Source organism: Protopterus annectens, chromosome 2.part0, assembly GCF_019279795.1.
Source record: "Protopterus annectens isolate FY-2018-M chromosome 2.part0, PAN1.0, whole genome shotgun sequence".
In the NCBI taxonomy this organism is placed as follows: Eukaryota; Metazoa; Chordata; order Ceratodontiformes; family Protopteridae; genus Protopterus; species Protopterus annectens.
In genome coordinates this window covers 989,184,673-989,199,735 of record NC_056728.1, presented here as the reverse complement: position 1 = coordinate 989,199,735, position 15,063 = coordinate 989,184,673, and the positions used below count along the sequence as shown (strand labels likewise).

Here is a 15,063-nt window from a genome sequence, read left to right as displayed (position 1 = left end):
AAGTATTAGAAAATAAAAAAATTCATTAACTATAACTTAACTTATAAAGAATGGAAGGCATTAATAGAGCTCCAGAATAATAAAGAGCTAGTAATTAAACCAGCGGATAAAGGTAATCGAATTGTTATAATGAACACCATACAATATCATGGAATGTGTATGGAACATTTAAGTAACCAAGAAGTATATGAGAATAGTGAAAAATTAAATCTTAGTAAAGCAATGGGGAAATATAATAAACTGTTACAGAAAGGTCTACGTTTAGGTTATTTCTCAAAGAAGGATGTGGAAAGTAAGTTGGCAACTAATAATAAAGAATTAGCAGTATTTTTTGTGTGCTAAAAATTCACAAAAATTTGAGAGAACCTTCAGGAAGACTGATTGTATCGGCATGTAACTTTTTTTTTTTTTTTTTTTTTACATAATATGGGTTTACTGTTGCATGAAAAGTTACTTCCTTATGCAAAGAAAACTTCTTATATACAGGATAGTTTTGACTTTCTAACAAAGATTGCTGGAATTGAGTGGAAAAGGGAAATGTATTGGATTGTGTTGGACGTGAGAGGTCTATACACATCCATTAAACATGGTGATGGTTTAAATGCTGTATCATATTTTTTAGGTGACAACCTCCTGTCTACATTTATAATAGAGATGGTAGACTTTTGTTTGCAGAATAATTTCTTTATTTATAATAATGAAATGTATAGACAGAAACAGGGGACTGCCATGGGGCACCTTTTGCCCACATGTATGCAAATCTTTTTATGTCCTTCTTTGAAATAACGTTTCTGTTTAGACAGGAATTTATGAAACAACATGTTAAGAATTATTTTCGTTACATAGATGATTTGATTTTTGTGTGCGAAGGAGGGGCAGAAAAGGTTTATAAGTTTGTAACAGAGATGCACCAGAATCGGTTTGACCTCACTTTTGATGGTTTACAACAAGGAAATAAGGTGCATTTTTTAGATTTTGAGTTAGAGGGAAAGGAAGATGGTGCCATCGTAACAGGAGTATACAGAAAATTTACTGATGGTAACCAGTTTTTACACGCATCTAGTTGCCATCCACCCCATACAATAGCTGCCTTTCCATATAATGAATTCTTAAGGTTGTCAAGAATTTGTAATAAGGAAGATATTTTAAAGGATGAAATCTATAAATCAGCTGATATGTTTATAAGGAGTGGGCACAGTCCAGATATGGTTTAGGAGGCAATATATAGGGTACAGCATAGGAATTTAAATCAAAATAAGAGAAATAAAATAATACATGAGATGGAAGAAGTGAAGTTAAATCAAATGCAAAAGATTTATTTTGTTTCCATGTATAACATTAAAAGTAAGGAAATAATAGGGATGTTGGAACATTACTGGGAATTTTTGATGAATGATAAATTTTTAGTAAATGTTTTACCAAGACATCTCTCGAGATCGTATGTGAGAGGTGGAAGCATAAGGGACATGTTGGTACATGGATTATTTGCTTTACCAAATCTACCAGTACCTAGAATGCTGATGGAAACAGGTACAACCAAATGGGGGAGATGTCCAGTGTGTCCACACATTAAGTGTTTTGATTGTTTTAATAACATCCCTTTTATTCCCAAAGATAGATTTTCATGTGAATCAAAGGAGGGTAATTTACATTTTGAGTTGTCCTTGTAATATGTTCTATGTGGGAGAAACGAAAGGGATGTTTCGATTAAGATTCATGGAACACATTACGGACATTAAAAATTGTAAAGAAGAAAAAACTATTGCTGCTCATTTTATGAAATCACATAATGATTATTCATTACTGAAGGGAAGCATTTTAGAACAAATTAATTGTTTTTGTATTGATGAAAATGTTTTAAAGGAAAAACTTTTATATAAAGAAAGTATTTACATTTTGAAATTTAATACAATGGTCCCTATGGGACTTAATGGGGAATTGAATTGGAGAAGTTTGCTTTAAGGGGTAAATGGTTTAATGAGTTAATTAATTACTTAATCGATGTATAATGTGTATATAAGCTTGATGTTGGATGAGATTTGTATTCCAAGAAGGTGTTTTCACCGAGGCGCTATAATTAAAACAGTTATATTTGATGACTTGTGTTTCATTTGGGTCCTGGTTGTTCATCTATCAAAGTGAGGAGTGGTGGTGTTGTGTTATAGTAAACAGTTTCTATTTCTTATATTCCCTATAGCATACTCCCCTGATTGTCTAGATTCTTTCAACATCAATGAGATACAAAAATTAAAGGAAAATAACCTGATATTCTGACATCAGTTTATTGAAAGTTAAGAGTATTAAACCACTAAACTCTCTTCTATGTAGTTTTGATAATAGTCAAGACAGTTGGTTGTTTATACACTCATTACAGCAGTTTATAGAAAATAAAATGAGAGTATCAATCAACCTAGAGACTGAATCTATACCTACTTTGATTCAGCTTTTAATTAGGTGTCTTGAAAAGACAGATAATGAAAAATTAAGTATCTCACCCATCTAAAAAAATATTGAGAAGACACTCTAAAGTTTGACTCAGATTTTTGGAATTACTATGTAAAGATTAATAGAGAACAGATATCCGATGAATCCAAAAAACTGTTATTGAAATCTACATATGGTACCTCTTCTTCATTATATTGGAGATTGTATATATGGAAATTTATGAATATGAGTGTCTATACTCCGCATAAAATAAATCTTATACTCAAAAGCAGTGAAAGTAAATGTTGGAAATGTGATGAATTACTGCAGGCCAACTGGGTTCACATGTTCACTGAATGTAGAAATGTTGTTCAATACTGGAAAGACTTCAGGTATTTTGTAAATGCTTTATGGTCTGATAATTGTCATGTTTCTAACTCACTAATCCTGTTCAATGTTCCTGTACCTAATGTAATACCTACATCTCAGATTCAGTTACTCTGGTCAATTCTTGCAATTGCCAGAAAAGTTATTACTTTGAACTGGAAAAGTAAACAAGATTTGATGTTTAAAGATTTTATTAATTTACAAAAGTTGTTTGTAAAAAAGAACTGCAAACCATTTGTTATAGAACTCATAACATTACTCATAAAAAATGGCATGGCAAAATTTGGAAAACCTTTTGAACAAATACTGATAATTTCTCATGGATAAAATGAATGTTTATCATGGATGAATATAAATATTGTAAACAGTTTTGTTATTGCTTTATTGTATTTGTTATATGTACGTTTGCGTATGTTTATAATGAAAACAAAATAAAAATGTTTTTGAAAAAAAAAGAAAATGTATGCTAGTGCAAAATCTGTTATTTTATCCACTTTCTAACTTTGTAAGAGCAGCATTTAAAAAGTGTCCCCTATTTTTGTCCCTTTGTCCCCCCCCATTTATTTATGCTTTGTCCAGATTTCTTGCTCTAAGAGGTTGAGAGGTATGTACATGTACAAATGATGAGGGGTTATATCAGCATGTTTAGAGTACAGCCCTGGGGGAAGACTGGGCAGCTATTGTATTGTGGGCAGGTTTGGGTACACAGCACTGCTTACAGCTGTGGGAGGATGGCGAGGGAGGGTCATAATGATGAGATGACTCCTGGGACGCACGTGCATAGTTGTAGAGGAGCGGCATGGAGGTGAGAGTGAGGATAGAACATGGAATGACAAGAGGAAAGAATTATCCGTTAAAGAGGAAGAGAGAGTTGCAGAAGATTAAAAAGGAGAAATTGGATATAGCTTTCATTCAGGAGTTTGTTTAAACAATTTGTTTGTAATCAGTTTTATTTATTTGCATAATAATGATACAGTTATAAAGACAGTAGGTAGTATTATTAATGTTTATTTTCATTTCGTTTTTTTGTTGGCTGACATTTACAAGGAAAATCTGACTGAGCATTAGTACCCATTTTAGAGGAGGCCCACGGAGAAAAATTCCAGTAAAATATTACAATGACATATAAAATTAAAAAGATATATACAAATGTGAGATTTAGTAATAACATTCATTCATATTCTGAGATTTACATAATTTCATTTACATTCCTCATATTTTACAATGTTAACAGAAAATGCTAGAAACAGTGATTCTAAGAGATAAGTATTTGGGAGGGGTTTTCTGTTGTGTAAGTAGGAGAACAGACGGAGTGAAGCAAGGTTATAAGGTCTTTTTAGCTAATCATAGATGCACTCTACCCTCATTTCTATCCACATCAGTTCCATCTTTCTAAACTGTCTCATGTGACATGTTATGTTAAGTTCATTAATCACTAATTATTTATTTAATTAATATTATGTTAAATTCATGAACTGTAAAAACGTTTTTCCACCCAGGAATTTTTAGGTCTGTCTTTATAACTGTATCATTATTAGCTATGTAAGATTTGATATTGTTTTGTATTTTCTTTGGCACCTGTCTAATTTGTCTTGTACCACTTATGGAGTTTTTCTCCCAGACCTCCGCTGAAAATGGGTCTTGCACCCAGCTGGATTATCCCAGTAAACAAATGTCAGATAAATAAAAACATAAAAGGTAAGGAGAATATTAAATATGGGAAATATATATTTATGATTAGAGATGGAAAAAGAGGTCCTACATAAGGAGAAGCAAAGTTATGATAGGTTGTAGAAATGTTGAATGGAGAAGTAAACGAATCAGGGTGATTTGAGATGAGTTAGAGAGTGGAGAGTAGAAGATGACATAGAAAGATCTCAGTAAAAGGCATGAAGAAAGTTGGTCAAACATGAAGTTTTAAGCTAAAGAAGGCGGATGGAATAGAAAAGTGGGTATAGGAAGTACCCTGGTGTTTCACAGGATCAGAAACAGGAGTTATGTTGGAATTCTTTTAGTGCTGGTTTGAAGGAGTGTAACATGGGTAATGACCTGACTGTTGCAAGTATTGAATTCCAGATTTTGGCAATATAGCTAGAATAAAGGCTAAGGCAAGGAGATTTTTGTGGTTTATAAATAGGAGAATAAGACATTTTTATGGTTGGATCATAGTTGCTCATCAGTGAGATAATTTTGCAAGATGGTGGTAAGAGCTCGGCATGCAGCAGACTTATTTATAATTTTGCAAGTTTTGACTAACTGGATATAGGTTATATGATGAGGAGATTCAAGTCAGTTTAGTACCTTTAGTGCAAAACTAAAACTTGCAACCATAATGACTGAGAAGTGTATTTCAGCTCAGTACTTTGAAAGCATTACAGTGCATCCCATTGCACACCCCATGTGCCCACCTAACCTCTTATTCATTAACAGCTCAGAGTAAAACTCAAATTCGCTTAAATGATAATCACAACATGTATTGCATGGACATGCATCTTCTGAAGCATGACAGCTAAGAAACTATAATGACTAACTTACCAAAAAAAAAAAAAAAAGAAGTTAATGGAGATCTGGCAGTTGGTGTGGGGCATTAAGGCTTCAAGCTCTTTATGATCTGCCTCCTGTAGTTACGTTATGGGGTTTTTCTATTTTCATTTGCCTTCTGTGTGGCTCTGAGGAAATCACGTGACCAGAAACCTCTATCTAACTGAGACATTACACACACACACCTAACTTTCTTCCTAATAGACATCTCAGATTTATTTCTAAAAATGTAGTAAAATAATCCCTTGTCACTCTTCTGCCTTAAAATCCTATGCTCTCCAGCTCCAGTGATGTAAGACTTCACTTGCAGAGAGAGAGAGTCAAACTACACTTGCATATATACTCAGGAAAGACAATTTGCTGGTAATTTTGAGACTTTTTTAGTATTGGGAGGGCTGAATTCAGGTGATTTTCTAGCCCGAATTCTCCCATGATGAGAGTATTTAATGGTTTCTTAATAACAGGGAGTCATACGTAATATTGCACCTTGATCCCCCTTTGACCTCTCATCTATAACTGACACATTGTACCATGGTGGTTTGAATAGTCAACTGAATATTTACTGTGAGCTGTCTTCAAAAGTCATATCTTAATTCTCATTCTCCCCTAGATGTAGGTCATCTCAGAAATGAACTCTGAGTACCTTGTGGGTACTACAGAAGTCATGTCATGGCATCTTTGTTGTTTATTGTGTATATACTGATTTTTGGGAAATTCCATATGGTAATGTGGGTGCATTCAACACTCCCATGCAGATGAACCTTCCCTCCATTTTTTGTTTTCCTCTGACTAGGTGATGATGGTTGAACCCTTGGAAAATTCTGATGATAGGATCCAGAGCAGAATGTTAACAAAAACTTAAAATTAAATTGCAGAGGTTAAGATGGTATCAATGCAGGCTGTTCTAAGGTGTTCATTACCTTATCAGATCTCTACTGTGTTTGCATCGGAAGATAACGAGTTGAGCTCTGTGCCTGGATGTTGAGAAGAGATGATGTACTGTCACTCAAAAAACATGGTTAATCACAAAAGGTCAAATTTGTTAATGTTGGCACACTACTAAGCATGCACCAAGCAAAAATCTCTGTGTATTCAAAACTGAAGTTTAAAAAATAGTTTCAAACATAACTTTTGGGGGGGGGCAAGCACCCCTGCACCACCTCACCCCCTGCTAATTATCTATACTAACTCCAAGATCACACGATGTTGGGGAGGGGCATATTTCCCAGCCTTGTACACCTGTCGACCATCTGTATAGTTTGCTAAATTTTGTTGGCTAAACTAAAGGGAGATCTATTTTCAGTTCCCTCATATATCTATATCTGTATCTATATACAGATATGCCTATGTGTGTATTTATCTGTATGTATATGTTATCTGAGAAATAGCTTCAGAGTTGCAGTTTTCTTAAAGTAATCATTGTGGTTGTGCCTGCCACACTAGATTACAGCAATGGCTTCTTCCTGCAGTGGGTTTCTATGCCTACAACTATATCATAATTCAGGAGCTAGGAAACTTAAAAAAATATACTTGAATGTCCACACTTTTTTGGCCTTTGCTACCTTAACTGGTTACCAGTTAAGTGTAGAATTACTTCAGAGTTTAAAACTGCAGTCTGTGTCTCGTTTATCTCAAGTACCAACTTTTCTAAGATGAAGCTCAGTTCTGCAAGTTTGCAGTCTCTTCCTTTTGTTTGCACATGTTTGACTTTTCTGCCTCAATAGCTTAGGAACAGTGCTCCATTGTCCTAGTTGTAAACTGTCACTAAACTCAATCTATTCCAGAAAGCTTTCCAGGGGTGGCTCATGGTGCTGCCTGCTGGGCTGCTGCCCCCCCCCCCCACACACACACACACACACACACGCAAACACACATTAAAACAGGAAAGCAGTGTGTTAAATTAAATCAGAAAGTCCACTATTAATTTTAAATTAAAAATAATAGTCGACTTTCTGTTTTTTTTTTTTTTTTTTGCTTCTTATGAACTCTGCACGTGCACGGATCTCCAGTGAGATTTGGAACAAAAAAAAAAGAAAACTCTTGTCTGGTAAACAGCATAGAAATAGCTTCCCTTACAATCATTCATGTTTTCTCTGCACAAGTCAGAACCAAGGGAAGCATCACTAAATGAGTCTCTCACTGGGCTGCTGCTTGAAGCCAGGGTAGCCAGATACATTTTTAAAATCCCACCCACTTACTTTGAAAATCAGCCCAATGTATTTCTTCATATCCCCGAGAGTAAATAAGAATAAAATGCTATAAATCAGTTATAATTAATCATAATAAACCTTACTGTAACAAGAGACTCCATGTGCGGACAACGTGATAAAACTAATTGTAAAATATATCATGAAGAAGCAATAGCAATGTTACCAGGCACACTGTGTATCCAGTCCTTTAATGCAGCATCATTTTCCCAAATTTTTCTGTATTGCTTCTCGTACTGTGACCACTTACCCATAATGATTGAGTGAAAGCAAATAAAGAATGAACTACTATGGTTTCACCTGTGATTAAATTAAAAAAAAATTATATAACAGCCAGCTAGCAAACATGCTAAAATGATGTCACACGTAGTCACATCACTTCAGAGCTCGACTTCTTCCAGAATTTGAAAAAAAAAAGTAAGCAAGTTAGTTGCTATGTAAATGGTTTACTTTTCACACCTAAGCACATTTCATATCTGCAGTGCTGATTTACAATTGAATTCTAAGAATTTAATAAAAGTTTCATGCAAAACAAATTACAGCGACAAAAATCAGAAATCAGCCCAAAAATTTGCAACCCATAACTGCTCAGAATTTCTGCAAACCAACTTTCAAAAGCAGCCCAATTGGGCGAGAAAACTGTGGAAATGGTGACAGAGAAGATCCCATCTAATTGTCTCAGGCTGCTCACGTGACTGAGACAGTCTGGAGAAACAAAACAGAAGTACTTATCATGCAAGACATGAGCACAAGGAATACATTTTTAAGTGAGTGTATGTACATCTATCTATACAGATATATATATATATATATATATATATATATATATATATATTTTTTTTTTTTTTTTTTTTATTTTTTAGGCACTCTGCTACCACCAGCATGCAGGGAGAAGTACTTAAAGTTGTGTGGGCGCATTTGTGTCTATGTACGTGAATGCAAATTTGAATGTGAATGAACGGCTGGATGGATGTGGGGCTTGTAACTGACTTTATATCATTTCTGCATCATATTCTTAGTCTATTTATTTATTAATATTCATGTAAGGAGGTGGGTATATACATTTTCAAATGTTCCTCAGTTTGAATCATGTCTTTGTCTGCTTAATGTGTAGTCTAGCAATCCGTGAGGGTTTCAGCATAACTCTTAACTGCCAAAATTGTTAAAGAACAAGCAAATTTTTGTCTCATAGTTTTGGTTTGTTACTCACAAAATGTGTGGTTTCTAGAAAATTATTCAGGATTAAAATAACTAAATAGTGGCAGACAACTGAGTCTGAGACTTCATATCCAGCAGAAAATGCATCCCAATTGTTAAAACTGCTATTCTAGTAACTTGGGCATATTTGTTTTTCTCTATTAAGTGTGTAATCTGGCAAATCGGTGAGGACTGCATTGTAGTCACTAAATAATGGCAGACATTTGAGTTTCAGACTTAATAGCCTTCAGACAAACTCATGGTAATGCAAAGCCTGTTTATCCTAGCAACTTTCTAAGTATGTGACGGTAACATTGGCCCTGATTTTGGTCTTCTGTCTGCCATTATTTTTTAACTTTCTCCTTGAATACTTCCAATTAGATGTAGAGAGGTATTTGGGTGTCGAGGTCCAGTGAGTTGCACACTGTATTCTGAAGACAGTGAGATAAGATAAATTTGTGCATGACAGTTATTTATGTAAAATTTGTGCATGACATTTATGTATTTATTCATTTATTGCAACCAAGTACCTGAGATATATAGTCATAGTCATACAAGTGGCTGTAATTGATGGTTATATCTGGGTTCTCAGCTGTCCTTGATTTTACAAATCATCTCCTATGTTTTTTTCTTATTTTGGTTTGTCGTAAAGTATTTTTTTGATAAATCATTGAGAATTGCAGACTTAATAACCTTCAATGCAAAGCCTGTTATTCTATCAAGTTTCTAAGTATAGAAAGGCAATAGTTGCTCCAGATTTTGTTGCTTTGTCTGCCATTATTTCGGCTTTCTCCTTGATTCTTGAGATAAAATGTTGAAATTCATGGGACGGCTACAAACTGTTCTGACAATAGTGACCTGAGAAGATAATTCCTGTGAGTTAGTTTTTATGTAATCTATCTGAATGGTGTTTGACCAGAATGAGGGGTAAACATGAAGGGGCACATAGGAAGTGCAGGAGGACTAGTGTGCAACAGGATGGGGTCCATGTAGTCCCTTTTCTAGTGCCCTGTTTTACCTAAGGCTGGCCCTGTTGTTTGCAGTCAGACAGGTGAGATTTATATAGTCAGTGAAGTGGCTATATTGAGAGGGTACATACTGAGACAGAATGTGGATGAAAAGGATTGACTGCATCTGTTGTTTGTTCATAGGTAATGTCATTAACCAGCTGCAATAGAGCCCCACCCATTCAGCTGCGTACCGCAGCCCCCCCAACCAAGATTCAGAATTTCTAAACTATTATCTTATTAGATCAAGTTGCTGATATCAACATGTGCATTTTATTATTTTATGGCCAGTTTTAGTCATCCGTACATTACAAGTAATAAAATCAATGATCATTTACACACATGATAATTGAGTAGCATTGCTGTTACTCTACGCTAAAATACTGTAAATGTCTGCTATGTATTTACCTGAAATTTAAATGTTTCATCTGCAGGTGCATTCATGATGTTACAAATCTAAGAGGGAAAAACAGAAGCTGTCATTTATTACAAATAAGTACACTAAAACAAACAATGGGAGTTGGAGATGAATCATAATAACAAGTTATTTTCAACAAGCAAAGAAATACATGCAAATACATTTACTTTCAGTTGCATGTGAAATGACGATTACACAAGAGTTCCTTATACAAACCATGGCTACAGATTTTAAAGTCAGTTATGCACTCCCTGAGGATTGTTGGTATGTGTATTCCATCTACTGGGGCTGGTTTCAGTGCTAGTATACTGGAGAGTTCGCTGTTTCAATGCTTCAGTAAATTTAAGTGTGATTTTCTAAGAATAATGCATGAGAATATTTATGTTAAGTATAAGAGAGTACATGTCATTGTTTGTCTTTTGTCTTTTCCCGGTTAGGGGTCGCCACAGCGGAACTCTGGTCTGCTAATGATTGGCAGTAGATTTTCACGCACGCCGAGGTGCCAGCTCGACGTCCAACCTTCAGTGAAGGCATGCCCATTTGTGCATGTCTTCTGAATGCCACCCAACTGCAGGGAGGACATGCATACACCACACAGAAGGCACTCCCCGCACTCCAGCCGAAAATCTAATGGGAGAACCTCTTGCTGTGAGGCAACAACGCTACCGCTGCACCACCGCGTGAAGTACATGAATACATTATAATTGCTTGGTGATAGAACCTCACAAACGTTTCTTATGCACATGTGTGAATAGCAGGTTATAAGCATATAGTCAGCTTAACAATAGTTTACAAAAAAAGTTGGGAACTGCTGATTGAGGGCTCAGTGTCTGTTATTCTAAAAGTGTATTAATTCTGGTTTAAGCACTTGGGCTTTCAGGCCAGTTATTTTGCATTAAGAGGGTTCGTGGTCTGCACTCTTGTGGGAGGAGAGGCTAGACTCTGCCCTTCTGAGCTTGGATTTTCTGGTTAAAGGCTTATAGTGCATGCATATTTGAACTGCTTCTTACTGAAATTGGTACACCTTGTTTCCTGTAGCATAGACTAGATCCAGGCCTGCTGAATCTAGCTTTGTTTGTATAACTTGAGCACTAATCCAGGCATTCTTTAAAGTATTCAATTGTGTTTATTACTGCTTGATAGTAACTTGATTAAAGTGTAGCTATCATTCTAAGTCTTTTGGATTAAGCACTTGGACTTCAGACCAGTTGTTTTACATTAGGAAGCTTTGTGGCATGCACTGTGGTGGCAGGACAGGTAGCTTTCATCCTTCTAAGTTGGGAACTGCTGATTGAGAGCTCAGTGTCTGTTATTCCTAAAGTGTATTAGTTCTGGTTTATGCACTTGGACTTCAGGCCAGTTATTTTACATTAAGAAGGTTCGTGGTCTGCACTCTTGTGGGAGGAGAGGCTGGACTCTGCCCTTCTGAGCTGGGAATTTCTGGTTAAAGATTTATAGTGCCTGTATATTTGAACTGTTTCTTACTGAAATTGGTACACCTTGTTTGCTGTAGCATAGACTAGATCCAGGCCTGCTGAATCTAGCTTTGTTTGTATGCTTGTTGTTTGTTTGCTTGTTATTTCCCTGGAACGCTAATTCCACCTAAAATGTGGCTTCTCAGAGCTTCTGTGGATCCCTAGTGATATCTGCATTGCTTACTGTACTTATTTCCTTGTTTCACTTGAAAGAAAGTTACTGTTTGTCATTTTTGCATTTAAGTTATCTGTAACACATTGCACTTAAGTTACCTGGCACTTGCTCACTAAAACAATTATATAAGTCAGCACTAAAAATTAAAAGCACTACACCCTCACTCCCCATTGGCCATTGTTTTCAATTATAAAGGAATTCCCAATATTATTCTAGCATGTCCAAAGGTCAGTTGTCAATCTCCTCTCCGGTCCAGCTGGTGAACCTGGGAATCTTGAGGCAATGTTACAACTGCCTCATGTACACAGACAACCCTCTCCTCCTCCCAACAAATTCCAGCACATGTGAGAGATGCAACCATATAGCCAAACTGGAGGCTAAGCTCTCTCAACTCAGTACTGGCATAACCAGTCAGGAGGAGAAGGAAACCTCACTCACTACAATTCCAGTCTCACATAAACCTACCACGACAGCAAACCAAACACATAATCACAGAAAAACATACTCAGAGGCTCTAAATAAAGATCTGCCTAAGCAGCAGACACCCAAGCAACCGCTACTCCAAAACAAAACACATGCAACACATATCTCACAAAGCCAGTGTGCCAAACAGTCACAGCCCTTAAGGCTAAACAACACACCTGATACACTTGTAATAGGTGACTCTATCGTCAGGCACACTGACGTCCCGCTCACCAGGCTGAACAAGGAGAATGTCACGGTGAGCAGCCTGTCGGGTGCTAGGATCCGCCACATAACACAAGCACTCAGGTCACTCCAAGGCAAGTACAAATATGACTCAGTCATTGTCCATGCTGGTGTGAATGACCTGAGACGTACCTCCATGGACTACATGAAAAGAGACATAGAGGAGCTCTCTGAGCATGTAGCCCAGGCCAGTATGACCCTGACCTTGAGTAGCATCTTACCCTCACCAAGAATGATGCCACAATATGAAGACAAGATGATCAATTTCAACAATTGGCTTAAGTACTGGTGTCATTCAAAGGGGATCCAATGTCTGTCAGCCTGGGATGATATGCTCGACAAGCCACGATGCTTCACTAGGGACGGCTTGCACCTGTCACCCCTGGGCTTTCGGATATTGGCAAAGGCTCTTGCTACCCCCATAGTGCCTTTTTTAGGCAAGGCTCAAAAGACAAACCCACCTCCATAGGTATCACAAGGGATAAGAAACTAAGAGTAATGCTACTCAACGCCAGAAGTCTAAACCTCAAGATGCACACACTTGAAACTCTCCTTAGCATGGAGAACATCGATATCTGTGCAGTAACAGAAACCTGGTTCAGGGCTCCCGAGAGCACCCCAGCACTACCAGATTATACCTCATACCATTCTTTTCGGCCCCAAAACTTGGACCGAACCACAAAAGGAGGGGGAGTATCGATATTCATCAAAGATACCCACACCTCCAGGTTGGTGGCAAAGCATGAAGCATCAGAGACTATCCATGTGCAACTAACAGTGGGTAAAACTGCCTTCCAGTTTATAGCCTGCTACAGACCACACCCAGGAACCCCACTCGGCCTTCCTGAGAACACTGGAAAATATGAAGGTCTCTCCAAACACCATTATATTGAGCGACTTCAACTACCCAAACATAGACTGGGAGCATTACTCTAGCTCCAACACCCTAGCCCAAAGGTTCCCAGAATTCATAAACTCAAATGCTATGGAACAACTTGTTACCACTCCCACAAGAGGGGAAAACATACTGGACCTGATCATCACCAACATGGTGACTCTATGCTCCAGACCAGAAGTGTATCCATTACTGGTAAGATCAGACCATAAACTGATCTCACTGGATATTCACATCCCAACCCCACCCCCTGCCCAGAAAAACAGTGAAAAACCTCTCTAAAGCAAATTTCACACTCCTCAAAACTGAGATGGAATCCTTCAAAGCCCCCGGGCCTGTGGAAAATATGGCCCAGACCACAGAATCCTTTATAAATGCATTCTATGAACACCTTCAGGAATGCATGGATCATGCAATCCCAAATAAAACCAAGACCCAATCCTCCAAAGGCAGACGTCCTGTCTGGTGGACCCCAGCCATAAACAAACTATACAATAGAAGGAGGAAGCTACTACATGATAGAGCAAAATCCCAAAAAGGGAAGGCATCTCTGATCAGTATTAGCAAAAAACTAAGGGCACTCATAAAATCGTCTAAGGCCAGCTTTGAGAGAAAAATTGCACAGGACACTAAGGATAATCACAAGGCTTTCTTTAGTTATGCTAGGAACCTGGGTGGGAATTCCCAGATATGCTTAGAATTAATCCAAAATGACAAAAAATACACCAAACCCACAGACATTGCCAACATCCTAGCTGACAAGTTCAGCGCAAACTCCCCTCCCCACCAAAAGGGCAAATATCTATCCCAGCAGAGTGCTGCCCCCCTGACATCTCAGATGCTCAGGTAAGAGCCGCCCTCTCCAAAAAACACAGCATCAATGGGACCAGACGGTGTCCCGGGCTGCATCCTACATGAACTCCAAGAAGAGCTAAACCCAAACATAAAACTACTGTTCAATCTCAGCCTTACTACAGGATATGTACCCAAAGAGTGGCGTACAGCAACAGTGGTCCCTCTCCACAAAGGTGGTGCCTCAACGGACCTTGGAAACTATCGCCCCATAAGCCTGACTAGCTTGATCTGCAAAGCTATGGAAAGGATCATCATGGACCTCATAAATAAAGATATTGGGGAACTACAGACACTGGATCCTACCCAGTTCAGCTTTAAGGGCAGATCCTGCCTCTTAAACCTGGTCAACTTGTTTGAAACAGTCACCAAGGCCATTGACGAAGGGAATGTGGTCCACACAGCCTACCTGGACCTCACAAAAGCCTTCGATACAATACCCCACTCGGGCATTATAGATAAGCTCACCAGCTTAAATATAAACCCCTATGTCACTAGATGGGTTGCAAACTGGCTCAAGCACAGAACCCACATGGTTAGAATTGCTGGAGCCATGTCAGACTCCAAACCAGTTACAAGTGGCATCCCACAAGGCTCAGTCCTGGGATCTCTCTTGTTCGGTATATATTTCTCGGAGGTACGGGCCAACACAGAAGGACTGTGGCTGACCAAGTTCGCAGATGACTGCAAACTGGGTGCCATAATCGACTCTCCAGCCGACACAAGCATCCTCCAAAAGGGCCTCATAGAAACAGATAACTGGTGCCAGAGCCATGG

The 15,063-nt window shown here is 37.8% G+C and overlaps 1 protein-coding gene across 1 annotated transcript in view; it reads right to left on the bottom strand.

Annotated features, from left to right (window-relative positions):
- Nucleotides 1-15,063, bottom strand: part of LOC122792803 (rod cGMP-specific 3',5'-cyclic phosphodiesterase subunit beta-like) — an 897,069-nt gene that overhangs the window by 588,138 nt on the left and 293,868 nt on the right. The window contains exon 9 of the mRNA XM_044060372.1: nt 10,172-10,219. Within this exon, the coding sequence (XP_043916307.1) occupies nt 10,172-10,219 (48 nt within the window). The remainder of the gene's footprint in view (nt 1-10,171; nt 10,220-15,063) is intronic.